This window comes from Neovison vison, chromosome 14 (genome assembly GCF_020171115.1).
Source record: "Neovison vison isolate M4711 chromosome 14, ASM_NN_V1, whole genome shotgun sequence".
NCBI classification, from domain to species: domain Eukaryota; kingdom Metazoa; phylum Chordata; class Mammalia; order Carnivora; family Mustelidae; genus Neogale; species Neogale vison.
Window position 1 is genome coordinate 17,989,094 of NC_058104.1, and position 18,924 is coordinate 18,008,017.

General features: G+C 43.1%; 1 protein-coding gene across 1 annotated transcript; it reads right to left on the minus strand.

Annotated features, from left to right (window-relative positions):
• Window positions 1-4,974: 4,974 nt before the first annotated feature.
• ZNF200 (zinc finger protein 200) lies at window positions 4,975-17,424 on the minus strand. The gene is made up of 5 exons (XM_044233101.1): window positions 17,199-17,424; window positions 16,150-16,480; window positions 15,449-15,540; window positions 14,785-14,905; window positions 4,975-7,262 (listed from the first exon to the last, which is right to left on the minus strand). The coding sequence occupies exons 2-5, from the start codon at window positions 16,394-16,396 to the stop codon at window positions 6,511-6,513; spliced, it is 1,212 nt and encodes a 403-aa protein (XP_044089036.1). The 5' UTR covers window positions 16,397-16,480; window positions 17,199-17,424; the 3' UTR covers window positions 4,975-6,510.
• Window positions 17,425-18,924: the final 1,500 nt, after the last annotated feature.

An 18,924-nucleotide genomic window follows, 5' to 3' on the forward strand; every position in this document is an offset into this window, starting at 1 on the left:
TATTTTTTATCTTCCTATCTGAGCTTATTGAGTCACATGCCATTACAACAGGAATATGGGTAAGTTAAACAAAAAATATCTTCCAGAATCTCAGCCATGTCAATCAGCTGCATCTTTTTTCCCACCCTGCCTTCAATTTATCTCAGTGCAGAGATATTTTACATAGTTACTAATTTATATGCTGATTTTTCACTATAATTTTATAATAAACCTTTTCTAAATTGCTATAGAGTCTCCACAATTTTTTTTTACTGTACTTATATATTTCCATCAAGTTGTTCTAGGAAAATATGCTGCCTAATAATCCTGTTTCCAAAATAAAACATAAGAGAAATATACTATTTAACAGTATAACAGGGGCGCCTGGGTGGCTCAGTGGGTTAAGTCTCTGCTTTCGGCTCAGGTCATGGTCTCAGGGTCCTGGGATGGAGCTCCGCATCGGGCTTTCTGCTCAGCAGGGAGCCTGCTTCCCCCCTCTCTCTCTGCCTTCCTCTGTGCCTGCTTGTGTTCTCTCTGTGAAATAAACAAATAAAATATTTTTTAAAAAACAGTATAACAGGGACGCCTGGGTGGCGCAGTTGGTTAAACGACTGCCTCCGGCTCAGGGCGTGATCCTGGAGTCCCGGGATCGAGTCCCACATCGGGCTCCCTGCTCCATGGGGAGTCTGCTTCTCCCTCTGACCTTCTCCTCGCTCATTCTCTCTCTCTCAAATAAATAAAATAAAAAAATCTTAAAAAAAATTTTTAATTAAAAAAAAAACAGTATAACATTTATTTTGAAAATGATTGCAGAACATAAAAATCTGACCAATATTTGAAAATGGTTAAAATATCACTGGACAGGATGCTCTGGGTTTTAAGGAATATAGAGCAAAATAGTGCAGTTTCCCTTAATTTCAGAGAGATAGGTAAAATGACATCTTGTAGAAAACTGAGAGAATTCAGAATCAGAGTTTCTGAGTTTAATGTGTGATTTTTATATTTGTCATGTTTGTGTATTGATATGCTTGCCTAATGGACGAAATGGTAACATTTCAATTTTTCATCTGTATATCCAAGAATTCTTCATAATATGGTAGAAAGTACCCGTTCCTTGAAATTTTGAAAGAAACCACCAGCTTTTGTGTCATATATTTTGGCACTCTCTTGATAGGAGCATATATGTTTATAATTGTATTTATTCCTGTTTTATCCTTTTATTTATTTTTTTTAAAGATTTTATTTATTTATTTGAGAGAGAGAGACAGTGAGAGAGAGCATGAGCGAGGAGAAGGTCAGAGAGCGAAGCAGACTCCCCATGGAGCTGGGAGCCTGATGCGGGACTCGATCCCGGGACTCCAGGATCACGCCCTGAGCCGAAGGCAGTCGTCCAACCAACTGAGCCACCCAGGCGTCCCTGTTTTATCCTTTTATTGATACAAAATTTATGGGTATAGAATTGTTGATAATGTTAATCTTAAAAGTAAAACTGTCAGTCATTTTTCTAGCCAAATGGGTTTGTTTGGGAATAGGAGAGAATTGCAATTCCTGACAGGCAAGCAATGGCAAAATCAGAGGCAATCCGGGAAGACAAAGCAGAGGACTGCTCTTTTATAGAGAAAGGCGGGGAGTTGAGAGGGGCTGTTGTAAGCAAAAAGTCCATTGGAGTAAACTGGGAGTTCCAAAGGGTAGTGCCTTCTCATTGGCTACGTTGTGACTTTCTGTCATTGTCTGGGTTTTTGCTGAGCAAGAAAACATTTCTTCCTCCTGCTGAGGCAGTCAATAGTATCTACTCACAAGTCTTCTTTTCCTGTTGGGTCTCTAATTAATGAATGCTGAGGTGTGAGAGCTCCTCCTTCTGGCCTCCCTACTCCATTTAAAGTGAAGTTTCGTGCGGTGCCTGGGTGGCAAAGTTATTTGAGTGTTGGACTCTGGACCTCAGCTCAGGTCTTGATGTTAGAGTCCTGAGTTCAAGCCCCATGTTGGCCTCCATGCGGAGTGTGGAGCCTACTTAATAAAAAATAAAGTGAGGTTTCTTTCATTAATTTTCACAGTACTATTCCTTTAGTGTCCTTTTCATGTCGGAAGCATTCATAGTGATGACCCCGTTTTCATTTCTGTCGGTAGTATTTGTGCTGTTTCTCTTTTGTTAGTTAGCTTCACTGAGGGTTCATCAACTGTATTGAACTTTTCAAAGAACCAGCTTTTGATTTTGTTGGTTTTCTCTATTGACTTCTTGTTCTTAATTTCATTTATTCCTGTCATGTTTTATAGATTTTCTTCTGTTCACTTTGTATATTTCATTTCCTGTTCTCTTTTTAAGATTTCATTTATCCATTTGCGAGAGAGAGAGAGAGCAAGAGAGCACAAGCAGCAGGCTCCCCAGTGAACAGGGAACCCAATGCAGGGTTCTATCCCAGGAACTGGGATCACCACCTGAGCAGAAGGCAGATGCCCAACCAACCAAGCCATCCAGGTGCCCTCAATTTCCTGTTCTTTTACAGATCTCAAGGTAGAAACTTACACTGTTGATTTTAGATCTTTCCTTTCTAATATATGCATCCAGTGTTATAAATTTCCCTCTAAGAATTGCTTTCACTGCATGCCACAAGTTTTGGTAAGTTGTATTTCCATTTTCATTTGGTCAAAATATTTTCTTGAGGTTTATTCTTTGTCTGTTACTTAAAAGTGTGTTGTGGGGAACCTGGGTGGCTCAGTGGGTTAAGCATCTGCCTTCGGCTCAGGTCACGATCTCAGGGTCCTGGGATCGAGCCCCGCATTGGGCTCTCTGCTCAGCAGGGAGACTGTTTCCCCCCCTCTATCTGCCTGCCTCTCTGCCTACTTGTGATCTCTGTCAAATAAATAAAATCTTTTTTAAAAAGTGTGTTGTTAAATCTCCACAAATATTTTGGTGTTTTCCAGTTATCTGTTCATTTCTAGTTTAGTTTCACTGTGATCTGAGAGCATATTCTGTATGATTTCTATTTTTTAAAATTTGCTAAAGTGTGCTTCATGGCCCGGAAATGGTCCATCTTGGTGATATTTCACAGGTACTTAAATATGCGTGTTCTGCTGGTGTTGGATGAACTATTCTATAAATGTTCAATGAAGTGTTGGAATTGAAGGTGAAACTGGAGTGAGCTCAAGAGAGAATGGAAACAAGAGGGGCGCCTGGGTGGTTCAGTCGGTTAAGCACTTGCTCATGATCCTGAGGTCCTGAGATTGCGTCCCGTATCAGGCTCCCTGCTCAGCAGTCTGCTTCTCCCCCCGCCCCACCATGTTCTCTCTTAAATAAATAAAAGCTTTCTTAGAAAGAGAGAGAATGGTAAGAGAGGATGAGACCCACCCTGCCGACTAAGATAAAAGCCTTGTTTTTTATTAGCTATATAATATTCTACATAGTTATCCATTTAGGTTGGATTTTTCAGTATTAAAATGTTCTATTTTTCCTTGTGTTGAAAACATAAATTGATGGACACACAGTGATAATTTTTTTAACATTGTCACACTAGATGGATGCTATTATTCCCCTTTGGCCAAGCCTAACATTTACACACACACACAGATACACACACACACACTGCTCATTTAATACACCTACAATGACATTTTTGTTCTTTAAATTTATACTTCTTAGATTACTAGTAAGCCTGAAGATTCTTTTTTTTTTAAAGATTTTATTTATTTATTTGACAGAGAGAAATCACAAGTAGATGGAAAGGCAGGCAGAGAGAGAGAGGGAAGCAGGCTCCCTGCTGAGCAGAGAGCCCAATGCGGGACTCGATCCCAGGATCCTGAGATCACGACCTGAACCGAAGGCAGCAGCTTAACCCACTGAGCTACCCAGGCGCCCCAAGCCTGAAGATTCTTTCATACTTCTTGTAGCCATTCCAGTTTATCTAAAAGTTGTGTTCATGTCTTCTTATTGGAAAAGCCCCTTGCTGCCCCCGTTCCTCCTCTATATCACCCATCTGGTCTCAGTTTAAAGACCACTTGCCCAGAGTCCTCTCTGGAAAATCCACCTGTAACACTCTCCTAGAATCCTTCCCTTCCTAGCACTTGTGAATGTGGAGCTGTATAGGTAGTTTTGATTTTAATGAATTCCTATCCCCCTTCCCCCGCCTCCCACCCTAAGAAACTCCACTGGTATGTTGCTTCCTTTTATAGCCTGGGGCCTTGTGCTGCATCTTTGTGGGATGCTGTCTTCTGTTTGTAGTTGCTACTGGACTTGGTTATCGGGGCCTTCAGATGTTCTAAGTGAGACTCAATGCTCTATTGGAAAAGCATTCATTGTTGTGTGCTTAACTGTTTTTCATTAACTGGTTGTCAGCTCCGTATTGAGCACTTATTCATCTAACACCTTCCCAGTGCACTCCTGTTTGGGGACGCTGACCCTGGGCATCGTGCTCTGAGCTCAAGGGCAGAAGTGAGGAACATTCTGTTCCAGACCCTCTGGGATCCAAGGGGTAGGTGCAGGGAAGTCAGGTGGCCCAAGCCCCACCCTGGGGACAATATTTGCCAGTGCCTTTGCACGGGTCCTCATCTGCACCACAGCCCAGGGCACTGAGGGCACTTCCTGGAGTGGGGAAGGAGTTTGTGTCGTCAAGAGTATCACACACCCACAGGCCTCGAGGACTGTGTAGTCAGACCATTTCACAGGGGACAGAAGTCTCTTCTGCACGGACCCCACCCTCTCCAGTCTCTGCCTGGCAGCCAATTAGCCTTTGTTTTCCAGGTGTGATAACCAGCCAAACCCCAGCCAGTCTTCTCAAGACAGAACAACACAGCTGGCAGCCAGTTTTATCCCTGGTTTTAAAGGGTTTTGTAGGCTCGAAATACAACATTAATAAAGCACAGTTTTATGTGTAGCCTTTAAGTGTTTGAATTAGGACTCAGGACTGAACTGTACCATCAAAGGTCCTCTTTTAGTATGCTTTGAACCAAAACAAAGCTTAGACCTACATGTTTAAAAAATAACAAAAAAGAACAGAACTATTACTTGTGGGTGGTATAATTTTGAACCACAAATTGAGAAACTGAGAAATTACTGAAAATTAACAACATTCATCAATGAGGTGGCCAGTTTCACAAATATATAATTAAAAATAACTCCTATGTAAGAACAATAATCAACTAGAAAAATACAATGAAAAAACTATTTACAATAATAAAATTGTACAGAACTTACATGAAGAAAATTAGAAAAATGTACTCAGGAATATAATACTTGAGTAAATGGAAAGGTATGTTTCTGGATGGGAAACAAAATTTATAAAGCTAACAAGTTTCCCCAAACAGTTTATAGGATTAACCTATTTCCATCAAAATACCAATGTAAAACTTTAGGAAACCTAAAAGAAAAGCAAAAACTGATCAAGAATCGTTAAAGTAACACACCACAGGATCGGTCCCTTGAAGGCACCGCTGGCCTTGCCTCTGGGCAGACAAGTCAGGAAAGTGGGTATCAGGCCAAAGAGAAAAAGTATCCACTACAGTGGAGACACTAGAGTCTTGTCTCCTTGAGGGGCAGTGTGAGCTAGCCACTGGAGACCCCTGCTAAAAATAAAACACTCTGCTTATGAGGTAGTGACCACCCATTGCCAAGGGTCTGATGACTGCCTGGAAGGGAATTAAGCACACGGTAAGGTTATTGACCAGTCATGGGTCTAAGCCAATGTCTTCCTCTTCCTCTTCAGGCTCTTGGATTTCCTTTGTAGGCAGGTTTTCTTCTTGGCTCATCAGAGGGACCAGATTCTGAAGAGCTTTTCCAGTAGCGGGGCTCGGTGGGTGGGTCTAAGCGATCCGAACTTCTCTTGGCAATGGAAAGGCAAGAGAGAGCTGTCTGAGCAAGAGCCGGACGGAACACAGTAAGAACAGTAGACACTTTAAAAGTATGTTGTGAAAAGTATTCCTGTGAAAGTCACTTTTCACTACAAAATGCAAATGTTACTGAGATCAATTGTTTAGATCATGTAAAAATGATAGAGTAAGTCTTTGACATTCAATTGCTGTATTTTCCTATATTCCAAAGTAAACAATCCCTTTCAACACTCAAGCTTTAACAGGGTATTCTGAGGTTATGTGAATTGCTAATAGAAGCTATTGGCTTAACAAATCAGTAGTTTGGTTCTTTCAGGGGAACACAGTTCCAGATAAGGACCTTTGCATTATTTTTTTTCCTGTAGCATGAATTCCTACGCGGGGGTAAGGGAATGATATACTTCCATACGCATTGAGTCACTGCTCACCTTGCTGGTGAGTGGCCTTCAGACTCATATTCGAAGCCATCGTGGGAAAGGGATCTGTGGCTATACAATGTTGTATAAGTTCACAGAAGAAAGCTCCTTTATCCAGAAAGTGTGGATGCTAACTGAGGTATAGCCCTTGAGGATGTTTTCTTCCCTGTGAATTTTCTAAAAATTGGAGGTTTTAGCCAAGATGGGTATTTATCCAATTTTGGCTTTAATGAGGTTTTCCCATTTCTGCATCTTTTCTGACAGCCAGGGAATTCAGAGTTCCTTATGAAACATTTCAGGTTGAGGCAGGATCACCAGACCTTTCTTGATCCCATTTCTGCTTTCGGGTCTTACATGCTGAGTGGGTTTTTTCATGCCGGGTGCAGTTGGACAGCCGACCAAATCTTCTCCCACATTTTTTGCAACTGTATGGCCTTTCAGCCTCATGACTCTGCAGATGAAGCACAAATTCTTTGTTCTCTGGGAAGGTTTTCCCACATTCTGGACACTTAAATATCTTTTCCCTTATATGGATTCCTTCATGGCGACTCCGATGAGAGTTTTGACGAAAGTTTTTCCCACACTGAGAACATGAATAAGGTTTCTCTCCTGTATGGATTCGCTCATGTTTATTAAGGTTTGTTTTATGATTGAAGCTTTTCCCACAGTGACTACAGTCATAGGGTTTTTCTCCAGTGTGAGTCCTCTGGTGGGAAATAAGGTAAGAACTTTCATTAAACTGTTTCCCACACAGTGGACAAGTGTACCATCTTCTTGTTCTCCGATTTCGGGTAAGTGCAATCACATTGATATCCACATATTTTGAGAGTTCCTCTAGTGGAGTATCATTTTCAATGGTAACTAGAAGATTTCTCATTTTCCTTTGCTTGGAAATAGATGTATTTAGTCTGTCTTTATGGCAATATGGAGATTCCTCAGAGACTACAGAACGATCTACTTCATCACAATCTGCAATCTCTTCTCTATGATGTTCATTCTCTATGGTTTCTTTCTGAAGATCTTCACTCTCAAGATTAACATCATTGACTGTGGAAACAGAGAATTTAGTAACTTTTGAGGGATATGACACCAGGCAGGGAAAAACAAGTTAGATTTCTCATCAAAAAATAATCTTGAGGGATGCCTGGGTGGCTCAGTTGGTTAGGCCGCTGCCTTTGGCTCAGGTCATGATCCCAGGGTCCCGGGACCGAGTCTCACATCAGGCTCCTTGCTTGGCGGGGAGCCTCCTTCTCTCTCCACCTCTGCCTGCCTGCCACTCAGCCTGCTTGTGCTCTCTCTCACTCTGACAAATAAATAAGATCTTTAAAAAAAAAATCTTGAGTGTCAGAAATCTGAGGACTAGCAAATAATCATTATCAACACTCCTTTTCCGCTCTTATTGTGGGTGGTATATATAACTGATAAATCTTACTATGCAATGTGAGCACACAGCCCCCCCCCTTTTTTTTAAATGAAATGAGTGGGACTACACTGAAAGATTTCATTTTTGCTTTCTGAATAGGCAGTAATTACTCAACAAGTGCATATTGATCTTATTATATTCTACGTAGAGCAGTGAGCTAAGGACCAAGGGATATAGGACATAAATACTAAAGGATACCACTCATACTCTTTTGGAGGCTAGTTAATGAACAGTGAGGTGAGTTATTTCACTACATTTAATACTATCATATTACAGGATTCGATAATACTGTATGCAATATCCTATACAGTGAAAAACTGGAAATAATTCAAATGACTAGAAATAATTAAGGCATATCACATTCACTCGGCTGGTGATTATTTGGGCATTACAGTGATGACCAGAAATAATAAAACTAAAGTATGATGGGAATCAATGTGGTCTCTTTAGGGGAGCAGGGGGATAGTAATTAGGCAATGGGCACAAGAGGGACTTCTGGGATGCTAGGAATAGTCATTTTGAATGGTGATTAGACAAATGTATACATTCTGTGAAAATCAAAGGTGAACACTTACGATTTGTACACTTTCTGTATTTATACCTCCAAAAGAAGTCTGTGTAAAATAACAGATTACAAAGACTAGATAACAAAGTAAAAAAAAAAAAAAAAGTATGCCATGAAAAGGTGGGGTGAAAAGGGACCCCCAAAACTCTGGGTAACTTGCTGAAAATAAAGGGTTAAATCAACCACTTTGATATGTGGCTGACCACAGCATGGAATACATGTCTTTGCTGGACTTGACAGTTTCACACTAAAAGGTGTTTTCTTTTTCTTTTTTTAAAGATTTTTTTCTTTATTTATCTGATAGAGATCACAAGTAGGCAGAGAGGCAGGCAGAGAGAGAGGAGGAAGCAGGCTCCCTGCAGAGCAGAGAGCCCGATGCGGGGCTCGATCCCAGGACCCTGCGATTATGACCTGAGCCGAAGGCAGAGGCTTAACCCACTGAGCCACCCAGGCGCCCCAAGGTGTTTTCTTTTTCATTCACTTCCTTAGGTAATGCTGAATCATGGCTGCCTGGGTGGCTCAGTGGGTTAGGGCCTCTGCTTTCAGCTCAGGTCGTGGTCCTGGGGTCCTGGGATCAAGCCGCACATCAGGCTCTCTGCTCGGCAGGGAGCCTGCCTCCCCCCCACTTTTCTCTGCCTGCCTCTCTGCCCACTTGTGATCTCCATCTATCAAATAAATAGATAAATACATCTTTAAAAAAAAAAAGAAAGAAAGAAATGCTGGGTCAAAGTAAATGGCAATACTTATCACAGCTCTTGACAGAGATTCCCACACTTCTTACCAAAAGCAGCTTACCAATTTTAATACTACCATCAACATGTGGGTATCAATTTTACCTAATTTTGCCAGCATTAGATTGAACTTAAAATCATGTAATGGGTATAAAATGGTTTCTCATTGTAGCTTTTTTTGTACTTTAGTATTACAATCTACTAATTGATTGGGCTGAGACTTTTAGAAAATTAAATAAATTTTACATATTGCAAATCTTAATCTGTGTCAATCATTACTGATACAAATATTTAACTGAAGTCTTCCTCTGTAACTCCACAACTTAGAACCATAAAAAAGTATCAAAATATGATAAATTTTCTATTTTCTAGGTGTTCCTTTATGACTTATATTTATACTTAACTCTTAATACATTTGGAGCTTAATATCACACTGTAAATTATGGTTTGTAATGTGTAATACTGGTAAAAATCAGCAAGAATATCCTTTTTAAAAGTTTGACTCTTAATGTTTTTAGTATAAATAAATGTGGGGTACTAATATCTTTACATGATTGTAGTTTTCACATTTAGACTTGCATTTCTCCAATTTTTAAAAATCTTTATTTACCAGTAAAACATCTGTGGTTTACTTTTTTATTTTTTTAAAGATTTTACTGTATTACAGAGAGAGACAGCAAGAGAGGCAACACAAGCAGGGTGATCAGGAGAGGGAGAGGAAGAAAGGAGAAGCAGACTTCCCACTGAGCAGGGAGCCTGAGCAGGACCCTGGGATCATGACCTGAGCTGAAGGCAGATGCCTAACGACTAAGCCACCCAGGCGCCCTTGTGATTTACTATTTTATAGCCATTCTGAATGGCAGCTTCCATCATTTTGTGTTAAGAATGCTATTGTTGGGACGCCTGGGTGGCTCAGTTGGTTGGACGACTGCCTTCGGCTCAGGGCGTGATCCTGGAGTCCCGGGATCGAGTCTCACATCAGGCTCCCAGCTCCATGGGGAGTCTGCTTCGCTCTCTGACCTTCTCCTCGCTCATGCTCTCTCTCACTGTCTCTCTCTCTCAAATAAATAAATAAAATCTTTAAAAAAAAAAAAGAATGCTATTGTTATATATTCCTATCTACCTACTTTAAAACTATTGAAGAAGTTTTTGTTGATTCTTTTAGATTTTCTAAGTATAAACCATATTTTGGGCCCCTCCCTTCCCAATATTTATTCTTATTCTTTTTTAAAAAGGTATTACTTATTTAATTGAGAAAGAGAGACAGAGACAGTGACAGAGATAACAAGAGAGCACAAGCAGGGAGGAGAAGGAGAAGCAGGCTCCCCGCCAAGCAAGAAGCCTGATGTGGGGCTCCCTCCCCGGACCCTGGGACTATGACTGAGCCAAAGGTAGACGCTCGACCCAAATATGTCCCTCAGGCACCCCAATATTTACTCTTCTTAACCTCTTATCTTTTTGCTTTATCCAGTTGATATTAATAGTGATAGCAGGTTTCCCTATTTTGTTCTTTCTCTTTTTTTCAAGATGTTATTCATTTATTCGAGAGCACGCGTGCACGTGTGAGAGAGCATGAGCAGGGATGGGGGGGTTGGGAGGGAAAGGAGCAGAGAGAGGGAGAATCAGCAACCTCCATAACTAGCATGGAACCCAAAGTGGGGCTTGATCTCACACAACACTGAGATCATGACCTGAGTTGAAATCAAGAACTGGATGCTCGACTGACTGAGCCACCCAGGAGCCCCAGTGGACTAATTTTTTTTTTTTAAGATTTTATTTATTTGTTAGAGAGAGAGAGAGTAAGCACAGGCAGACAGAGTGGCAGGCTAGAGGCAGAGGGAGAAGCAGGCTCCCTGCCGAGCAAGGAGCCTGATGTGGGACTCGATCCCAGGATGCTGGGATCATGACCTGAGCCGAAGGCAGCTGCTTAACCAACTGAGCCACCCAGGCGTCCCGCCTAATTTTTACGATTAAAAAAAAAATTTTTAGTAGCTAATATATAGTTCATATGGTTACAAAATCTAAATATGAAAAGATATATGCTAAGAAGTCTTACTCTAGTCCCTGTCCCCATCCATTCTACTCATCATCCAGATAGGTAGCAGTTTTTATTAGTTTCTTTTTATTCTTCCATAGATGATAGGTTTTCCTTTCTCCCCTTTTTTATATAAAGGATAGTAAACTATGTATATGTCTGCTACTTGCTTTATTTTGATCATTACATTCCAGTGCATGGCGAATACCATAGTTTGCTGTGTGGACATATCATATTCAACTAGCCCCCTGCAGAAACACTTGGATTGTATTCAATCTTGTTTTCACAAACAGTACTACAATGAATAACCTCATTTGCATATTATTTTGAAAGTACACTGTTATCTGTAGGTTAGATTCACAGAAGTGGAACTGCTGGATTCTTTAATACTGGTAATCAGATTCCATATATAGGGAGTGTCCCATTCTACATGTCCACCAGGATTACACCTTTCTCCCAACAACCTCACTACCAATGTGTTAAGTTTCTGATTTCTAGAAATCTGATAGATGAAAAAAGGTGGTAACCTGGTAGAAGTTTAATCTGCATTTCTAATTAAGAGTAGGGCTGGACATCTTTTCATGTGTTTATGGTTCATTTGTATTCCTAAGCATATCTGCTGGGGCTTTTTCTTGGTGTGCAAAGTAGGGTATGATTCGCCAAAAGGCTGAGTTGTACCAACACCTTTAAGAGCCCCTTCCTTTCCATTGCTCTTCTTTTCAATTTTCCTGGTTATTCGTGTTTATTTTTCCAATTGAATTAGAGATCAGATTATCTAATTCCAGGGGAAAAAATCCTACTGGTATTTTTAAAGGGATTACATTCACTTCATAAACGGACTTGGGGAGAACTGATGTTTTAATGTTAAATTTTCCTAGTCAACATGATATTCCTTCCCATTGGTTCAAATCTACTTCTGTGTTGTACTATAGATTCTGAAACAAGCTATATTCTAGGAGAATTATGTAATTTTTTAAAATTTATTTTTCTTTAAAGATTTTATTTATTTATTTGACAGAGAGAGAGAGAGACAGCAAGCAAACACAACCAGGGGGAGAGAGAGAGGGTGAAGCATGCTCCCCACTGAGCTGGGAGCCCAATGCGGGGCTCCAGCCCAGGACCCTGGGACCAGGACCTGAGCTGAAGGCAGACTCTTTTTTTTTTTTTTTTAATATTTTATTTATTTGACAGAGAGAAATCACAACTAGGCAGAGAGGCAGGCAGAGAGAGAGAAGGAAGCAGGCTCCCTGCAGAGCAGAGAGCCTGACGCGGGGCTCGATCCCAGGACCCTGGGATCATGACCCGAGCCGAAGGCAGAGGCCCCAACCCACTGAGCCACCCAGGCGCCCCCTGAAGGCAGACTCTTAACTGACTGAGCCACCCAGGCACCCCTAGAAAAATTGTGTAATTTTAATTTGTATTTCTCCTGTGGCCCAAGGTTCTTAATAATCATTTCTCAGTGAAGGGAACTTTTTTTTTTCCAGTTTCATTATTACTTTCTCGTTGTACTGCACTGTGATAGATCCTGTTGTGTTATTTCCACTTTCTGGAATCTACGGAGTCGGTCTTTGTTGTGCAGTATGTAGTCAATGTGCACTAATCTTGAAAAGGCTTATACTCTCTTACCATAGAAGAGGGCAGATATGACCAAAAGAACTATCTTTTTGAAAATTTAAGTGTTCTACATTTTCAGTTGTTTTATGTGATTCACTTGAACTGAGACACACTTTCTTTCCTCCGCCAAGGATTCTTCTGTGATTCCTATACCTCCAAGGTTCATTCCCTCACACTTTTCCCTTTTCAAACTACTTAATGTTACTATTTCAAATGTCAGCTATATACTGATGACTCCCAAATCTCTACATCTTTATATGTGACCTCCAATTCCTAACATCCAAGTACCTGGAGAATAATCTCACTTTATTTCCTGTCCTGGATTCAGTCTCATCTAAAATGAATTCTATCTTCTTGCAAACTCTGCTCCTGGGTCCAAATCCTATCTTGACCTTGTCATAGCTCTTTATGGCTATAATGGTTTCATAATGGTTATCTTTTTATGTGAATGACTTATCTTTTAAAAACAAACTGGAAGCTTTAGTGGGCAGGAAGGGAGCACTATGTATCATTTCAACCCACTGATAATCAACTCCAGAATCCAACTCTGCCTAAGTACATAGCAAGTAGCATATATTAAATGTTGGTTTAAATCATCAGCTTTCGGGTATGGTTGATGATTGGGCCTGAGAGCCTCAGGGTCCATGACCAAAGTGTTCCTGGAATTAGCAACATACCCATCAACCAGTCATCTAAAATAAATGCTAATTTTACCAAAGACTAAGAAAAACCCAGTGTAATAAATGTGATCTGTTTATGCTTCTCTCTAAAATAAGAAAATATTAGGGTTGCTTGGCTAGCTCAGTTAGTAGAACATACTTGTTCTCAGGTTATAAGCTGGAGCCCCACTTTGGGTGTGTAGAGTTTACAATCGATTACTCAATCAATCACTAAGTGTGTACACACATACACACACACACAAAATACACAAAATATTAAAAAAATACTACATAGAATAACTTGTGGGAAATTAACCGGGCTCTCCATGTACCACACTACCCGACCACACAATGTAAGACAACTACGGAATTCAACAGTCATGGATTTGATTTTGTTACCCTAGGCAACTCACAAAACCCACTTTCTGCTCCACTTAAGCCTCAAAAGCAAACAGCCCTGAAGGCAAAGTAAAAAGTAATAAGGCACTTGGCAAAATGATTTCTGAGGGCCCCTGACTCTAGGTTAGCAGTGTATTTGTAGAAAAAGGCTGAATCATCTCTTAGCAGCTTACAGAGAAGCTGCTGCCAGATGAGTTCATATGTAGTATTCTCATTTAAGAATAGTTTTTAACCATTACTGGCAAATAAAGACAAATGAAAGAACGCCCCATTCACCAACCATATAGACAACTCACTGAAAATATTTTGAGAAATGCAGCAGGAAGGCAGTGTAATTCTGGGCTAAGATCTAAGATTGCAAGCTCTAATATTAGAATTCCTGAGTCCAAATCCCTGCTCTGCTACCTACTGCTGTGTGACCTTTAGCAATTTTTCTTTTTTTTGTTTTGTTTTGTTGGGAAGGAAAGCAAAGTTTATTGAGCACTAGTATGAAGCTCCTGAAGAGGGAGGGACCCAAGAGGGTTGCCCAACATTTAGCAATTTCTTAATATGTTTCTGCTTTAGTTCTGTCATCTGTAAAACAGTAATAATTCATATATTCTACAGTACTTTTGTGAGCGATATATGTGATAATAAAGCAAAGCACTTAGACTAGTACCTCGTACATAATGGCACATGGGTGCTTAGTAAGTGCTATATAGTATTCCCATCAACATGGGATATATTTGCATTCACACTAGTAGACTTCATAGCTACTAGACATCGAGGGGGAAAAAAAGACTTAAAAGAATCATGGGTCCAATGAAAACACTAATTGAAAATACACCTGTTGAGGGACTAGCATTAAATGCAGAAAATGGACTCAAACAATCAGCCTGCATTTTCTATCTGTTTGAATGTGTGATGTCAGGACATCAGCTGCAGCTCTTGCTTACAAAAACAAGTCTCCTCCACCCCTGCTGCCCTAAAGATACAGGAAAAATGGCCACCACAGCTGGGGCAGGCTCTGCCACATGGGATAGAACAAAAATGAAATGTGTGTGACCGTGTACTTAGCTAGTGTCAGTCAGGTTTTTAAAAAATCTGACAAAACAGAACATGCTTTTTCCACAGCATTCAGTATGAACACACAAGATCTCTCACCCAGTAACATCATCTCCCCGACATTGTCTTCCTTCTCTGAGGTGGGCTGTTGAGCAGCATCCAGGCTCACACATTCTTCTTGGGAGTGAAATACATTCAAGTCCTCAAGGACCACCAGTTCCTGAAACAGCAAAAGGCCCCCTTCCTTAGTAACAAAGGTTCTTTGGTTCTTTTACAGCTCTGCTGGCAAAAAAGCCTGAAGCCCAGCGATCAGGGAAGGGAAGGTGAAAGGGGTCTATAAATTCCACACAGCTGCAGCACGGACCAGAGAGCCAGGCTGAGACAGGAGCCAAAAGACAAGCAGAAGAGAAATATCCAAGGAGGCAGTGAAAAATGAGCCCACTCTCCTTACAGACTCCCAAGAATGTATTTTTTTTAAAGATTTTATTTATTTATTTGACAGAGAGAGATCACAAGTAGGCAGAGAGGCAGGCAGAGAGAGAGGAAGGGAAGCAGGCTCCTTGCTGAGCAGAGAGCCCCATGTGGGACTTGATCCCAGGACCCTAAGATCATGACCTGAGCCAAAGGCAGCAGCTTAACCCACTGAGCCACCCAGGCGCTCCCCCAAGAATGTATTTTTATACATGGGTTGGCTGAGCAGGGATTGCTGAAAGAGCAGAGAAGGTGAGGTACTCAAAACAGTGAACGGGAAAACCAAACCCACCTCAGGCTCAGTTTTCAAATACAGAGACACTGTGTCCTGTTTCTGCTGGATTCCTTCTCTGGGCAGAAGCTTCACCATGGGATGAGGTTGCACTGGGTAAAGAGGAAGCTGTAGTTAATGGAAAAATCAGTGGCTCTAATAGGGGAACCCCTAACTACACCTTAAGGCCACACTGTCCTCACTTCTTCCGAAGGCAATTCATGGATTTTTTTTTTTTGCTTCTGTGAGCCCAGGAAGAGTTCAAGCCATAAACCACAGGGTCTTGAACCTATATAGGGTCTCCTCATTATGAAAAGAATGATTCTCTTAAGAACTTTAAAAATTCCCATTACCGCTAAAGGGAAGGCTAGAGGAGGGTAATGTCCGAAGGTGCCCACAAGCACAAAATTTCCAAAATTCCACATAAACTGCAGTCAGTTCAACAATTCATCCACAGTTCTTTATCCTAAAATGATAAACACCCTCCCAACGTTTGGGTAAAAAAATGACACTATGTTTGTTCTATGGGTTTTACACACACCCAGCAAGCCACTCCAGTTCCAGCTTGAGCACAAACACTCCCTCTCCCCAACATGCTGACGTTAGAATCAACTTTTTTCAATACCCACTATCCTAACTTGAATTCATCACTAACATAAAAACCTATGTCTGCCCCTACTACCAGTCCCTTCTCTTCTAGTGAAACAGCGTGTGCTTCTTACGTCTGTTCTGAAAGTTTGAGCTCACATCCTTCATAATAACCAAGGTCTCCTTGACTTTCTGATTGGGCTGGACCAGGCTTGGCTTGGGCAAGAAGGTGAGGAAGTGCTCCAGAACCAGCTGGTGGATGGTCTTGGGCCCACTAGTAGCATCCCGAAGTAGGTCTTGGCCCAGCTTGGAGTCCGGAGGAACTCTCAGTATAAAGGACCGCTTAGGCTTTAGGGGCATTGGAACCACTTTTGCAGCCATCGCGCCTTGCAATCACACACCACACTCGTTTCGCAGAGCTTCAGGAGTCACCTCTTACTGAAGAAAATCTGTCAGGGAGCCGAGCTGCAGACGAGAGAAACCATGGTTTACCCACAAAGACCAGGTCCAATATACGGCCTGGACAGTGGGGCCACATGAGATTTAAAGCGGAAGGAAAGACAAGCTGTGGTGAGGAACTGCGAACGCAAACGGAAGGTCCCTGAACTGGACACTTCTAGCAAGGCCTGAGAGGAAGCTCTGAGAAGGAAAGACGGAGGATGCCCAAACCCCAGGGGTCACCTTCTTGAGAACATACATGAAGTGCAAATTCCACTGGGAAGAGCGGTTTAACTCCTGCTGGTAGGAAGGGCAATGGGCTAGAAGACAGGACACCTGGGGTCCAGTACCGAGGGCATCAGCTTAGAAGTTGGCTTGGCCATAAATGAAGCCGAACTGCACACCTTGGACCGCGGATCCCTCGGGTGCCCTTGCGGGGCGGGGGGCAGTGCATCGCTCATGGAGCAAACAAGACCGCACGAGAAGCCCATACAGGGCCTGCTGACTCCTTTCGTGGAAGCCCTGCTGAGAGCGGCGAGGGACATCCCAGGGGGACCAGCAGGCCAGGCCCATTCCGGAGCCTCTCCCACCGGCCAAGGGGTACATTTATCACAATGCCCAGACGACAGCATTGCCCGGAGTGAGTTTCCGGCTCCCTAGCTGGCGCGGCTCCCCTAGCAACAGACCAAGCTCTGCTCCCCAGAGGCCATCTCAGCCTGCTTCCCGCCCTCGCGGAGCCCCTCACCTCTCAGGGCTCTGCCTCCCCCGGGTGCTCGCAGGGGACGGCTCAGAGACCCCGGCGCAGAGAGACCGGGAAACGAGGCGCGAGACGCCGAGCCCTCCCCTCGCCCTTCGGAGTGTCCTCACAGGCCGCCGGCGACTATTGGCTTGAGGCGCCGTCAGTTGGGGAGGACGGCCTGGACACGGTGCCTTCTGGGAGGCCGGACGCCCCCGCAGCCGTGACGTCACAACCGGTGCCTCGTTTCCAGTGCGGAAGCCTGGTCTCCCCGCTCGGAGCGGGTGGGCTGTGCTTGAGAAGGCGACGCTCGAGGACGACAAGCAGAGCTCTCAGCGCCAGAGGGAGGACGGGCTGGCGGCAGCCGCTGTTTCCGTGGCTCTATCTGGAAGACGGAAAGCAGAAGGTAGGCTCCAATCCTCCATGACGGGCTGGCTCCTCTCCAGGTACTGGCGGTGTCGCTCCATCGTCTGCTGGGAAATGTAGTTCGGCTCCGAACAGCCACTGGGAGGCCGCCAGGCGCGGCGGTTGGGGCGGGACAGTCCCACCCCGACTCCATCCCGCTTTCCCGGGGCTCGACAGGAAGTGGGCTGCCTCTCGGACCGGAAGATTTGAGAGAGGCTGCGGCTGTCTCCGCCGCCGCATCGTGGGTCTGTTGAAGGACCGCTGAGGCGGTGAGTGGGTGGCGTGTCAGGGTCTGTGCCCGGTTCTGGGTCCTGTCACAGTTGTCCCTTCCGGTAAGGGCGGCCCATAGATCAGAACCTGGCGACCTTCCCCTCCCCCGCTTGCCTCCTTCTACCTTGCGATCTGAATGGGCCGTCTTGTTTTCTGGGAAATCCTGGTGATCATTTTCCAGTCGCCTTCGTTTCCGTCCTCAGCCTCTCAGGGAGGCCTAACCGCCCTTTCTCCCTGAGTTGTTTCCATACTCGGTTCATTCCCCAGTGAAGCGCTGATCAGGGTTGTGACAGCCCCGGGGCAGGGAGCGTTTTATTCTTCTATGTAATGCCTGCCTCCCGCTGGATGACCAAAGTAAAAGTATAGATGGATGGTTTTTTCCCTTAACGCTAACTAACTATAGGTGACTCATTTAGCCATGTTTTAAAATATGTTACAGACTAGTGTTAAAACTGTGGTACCAAAAGTTTTTCTAAAAATAAAGGATACTTGCTTTTCCAGACATCAAAAGCAAAAACGACCAAGAACAGAAAAGAATAGTAAGTGCTAAAGTTGATCTGAATGTACATGGACCTCTATGAAAGGGTAGCATTTCAACTTAGTGTAAAATAGATGGTGCTAGCAAAAATTGCCTACTCTTCTGGAAAGACAGCATGTGTCCTTATACTGTGTACAAAAAGTGGAATTTAATAACCAATAAGAGAACATAAAAGAACGTTAATTTAATGTTGGGGCAGCTTGGGTAACTCAGTCAGTTAGTCAGTTAAGCATCTGCCTTCAGCTCAGGTCATGATCTCAGGGTCCTGGGATTGAGTCCCCAGTTAGGTTCCCTGATCAGTGGAGACTCTGTCTCCCTCAGCCCCCCCCCCGCAACTCCTCCCCTACCCAGCTCATGCTCTCTCTTTCTCTCTCAAAAATAAATCTTTAAAAAACCCTGATAAGTGGGGACTCCTGGATGGCTCAGTTGGTTGGACGACTGCCTTCGGCTCAGGGCGTGATCCTGGAGTCCTAGGATCGAGTCCCACATCGGGCTCCCAGCTCCATGGGGAGTCTGCTTCGC

Coding starts and splice junctions, on each gene's coding strand:
- ZNF200 (XM_044233101.1), bottom strand. CDS start 16,396: ATGGCTGCAAAAGTGGTTCCAATGCCCCTAAAGCCTAAGCGGTCCTTT. Junction 15,541..16,149: donor CTCAAACTTTCAGAACAGAC/GTAAGAAGCACA, acceptor CTCTTTACCCAG/TGCAACCTCATCCCATGGTG. Junction 14,906..15,448: donor ATTTGAAAACTGAGCCTGAG/GTGGGTTTGGTT, acceptor TTGCTGTTTCAG/GAACTGGTGGTCCTTGAGGA.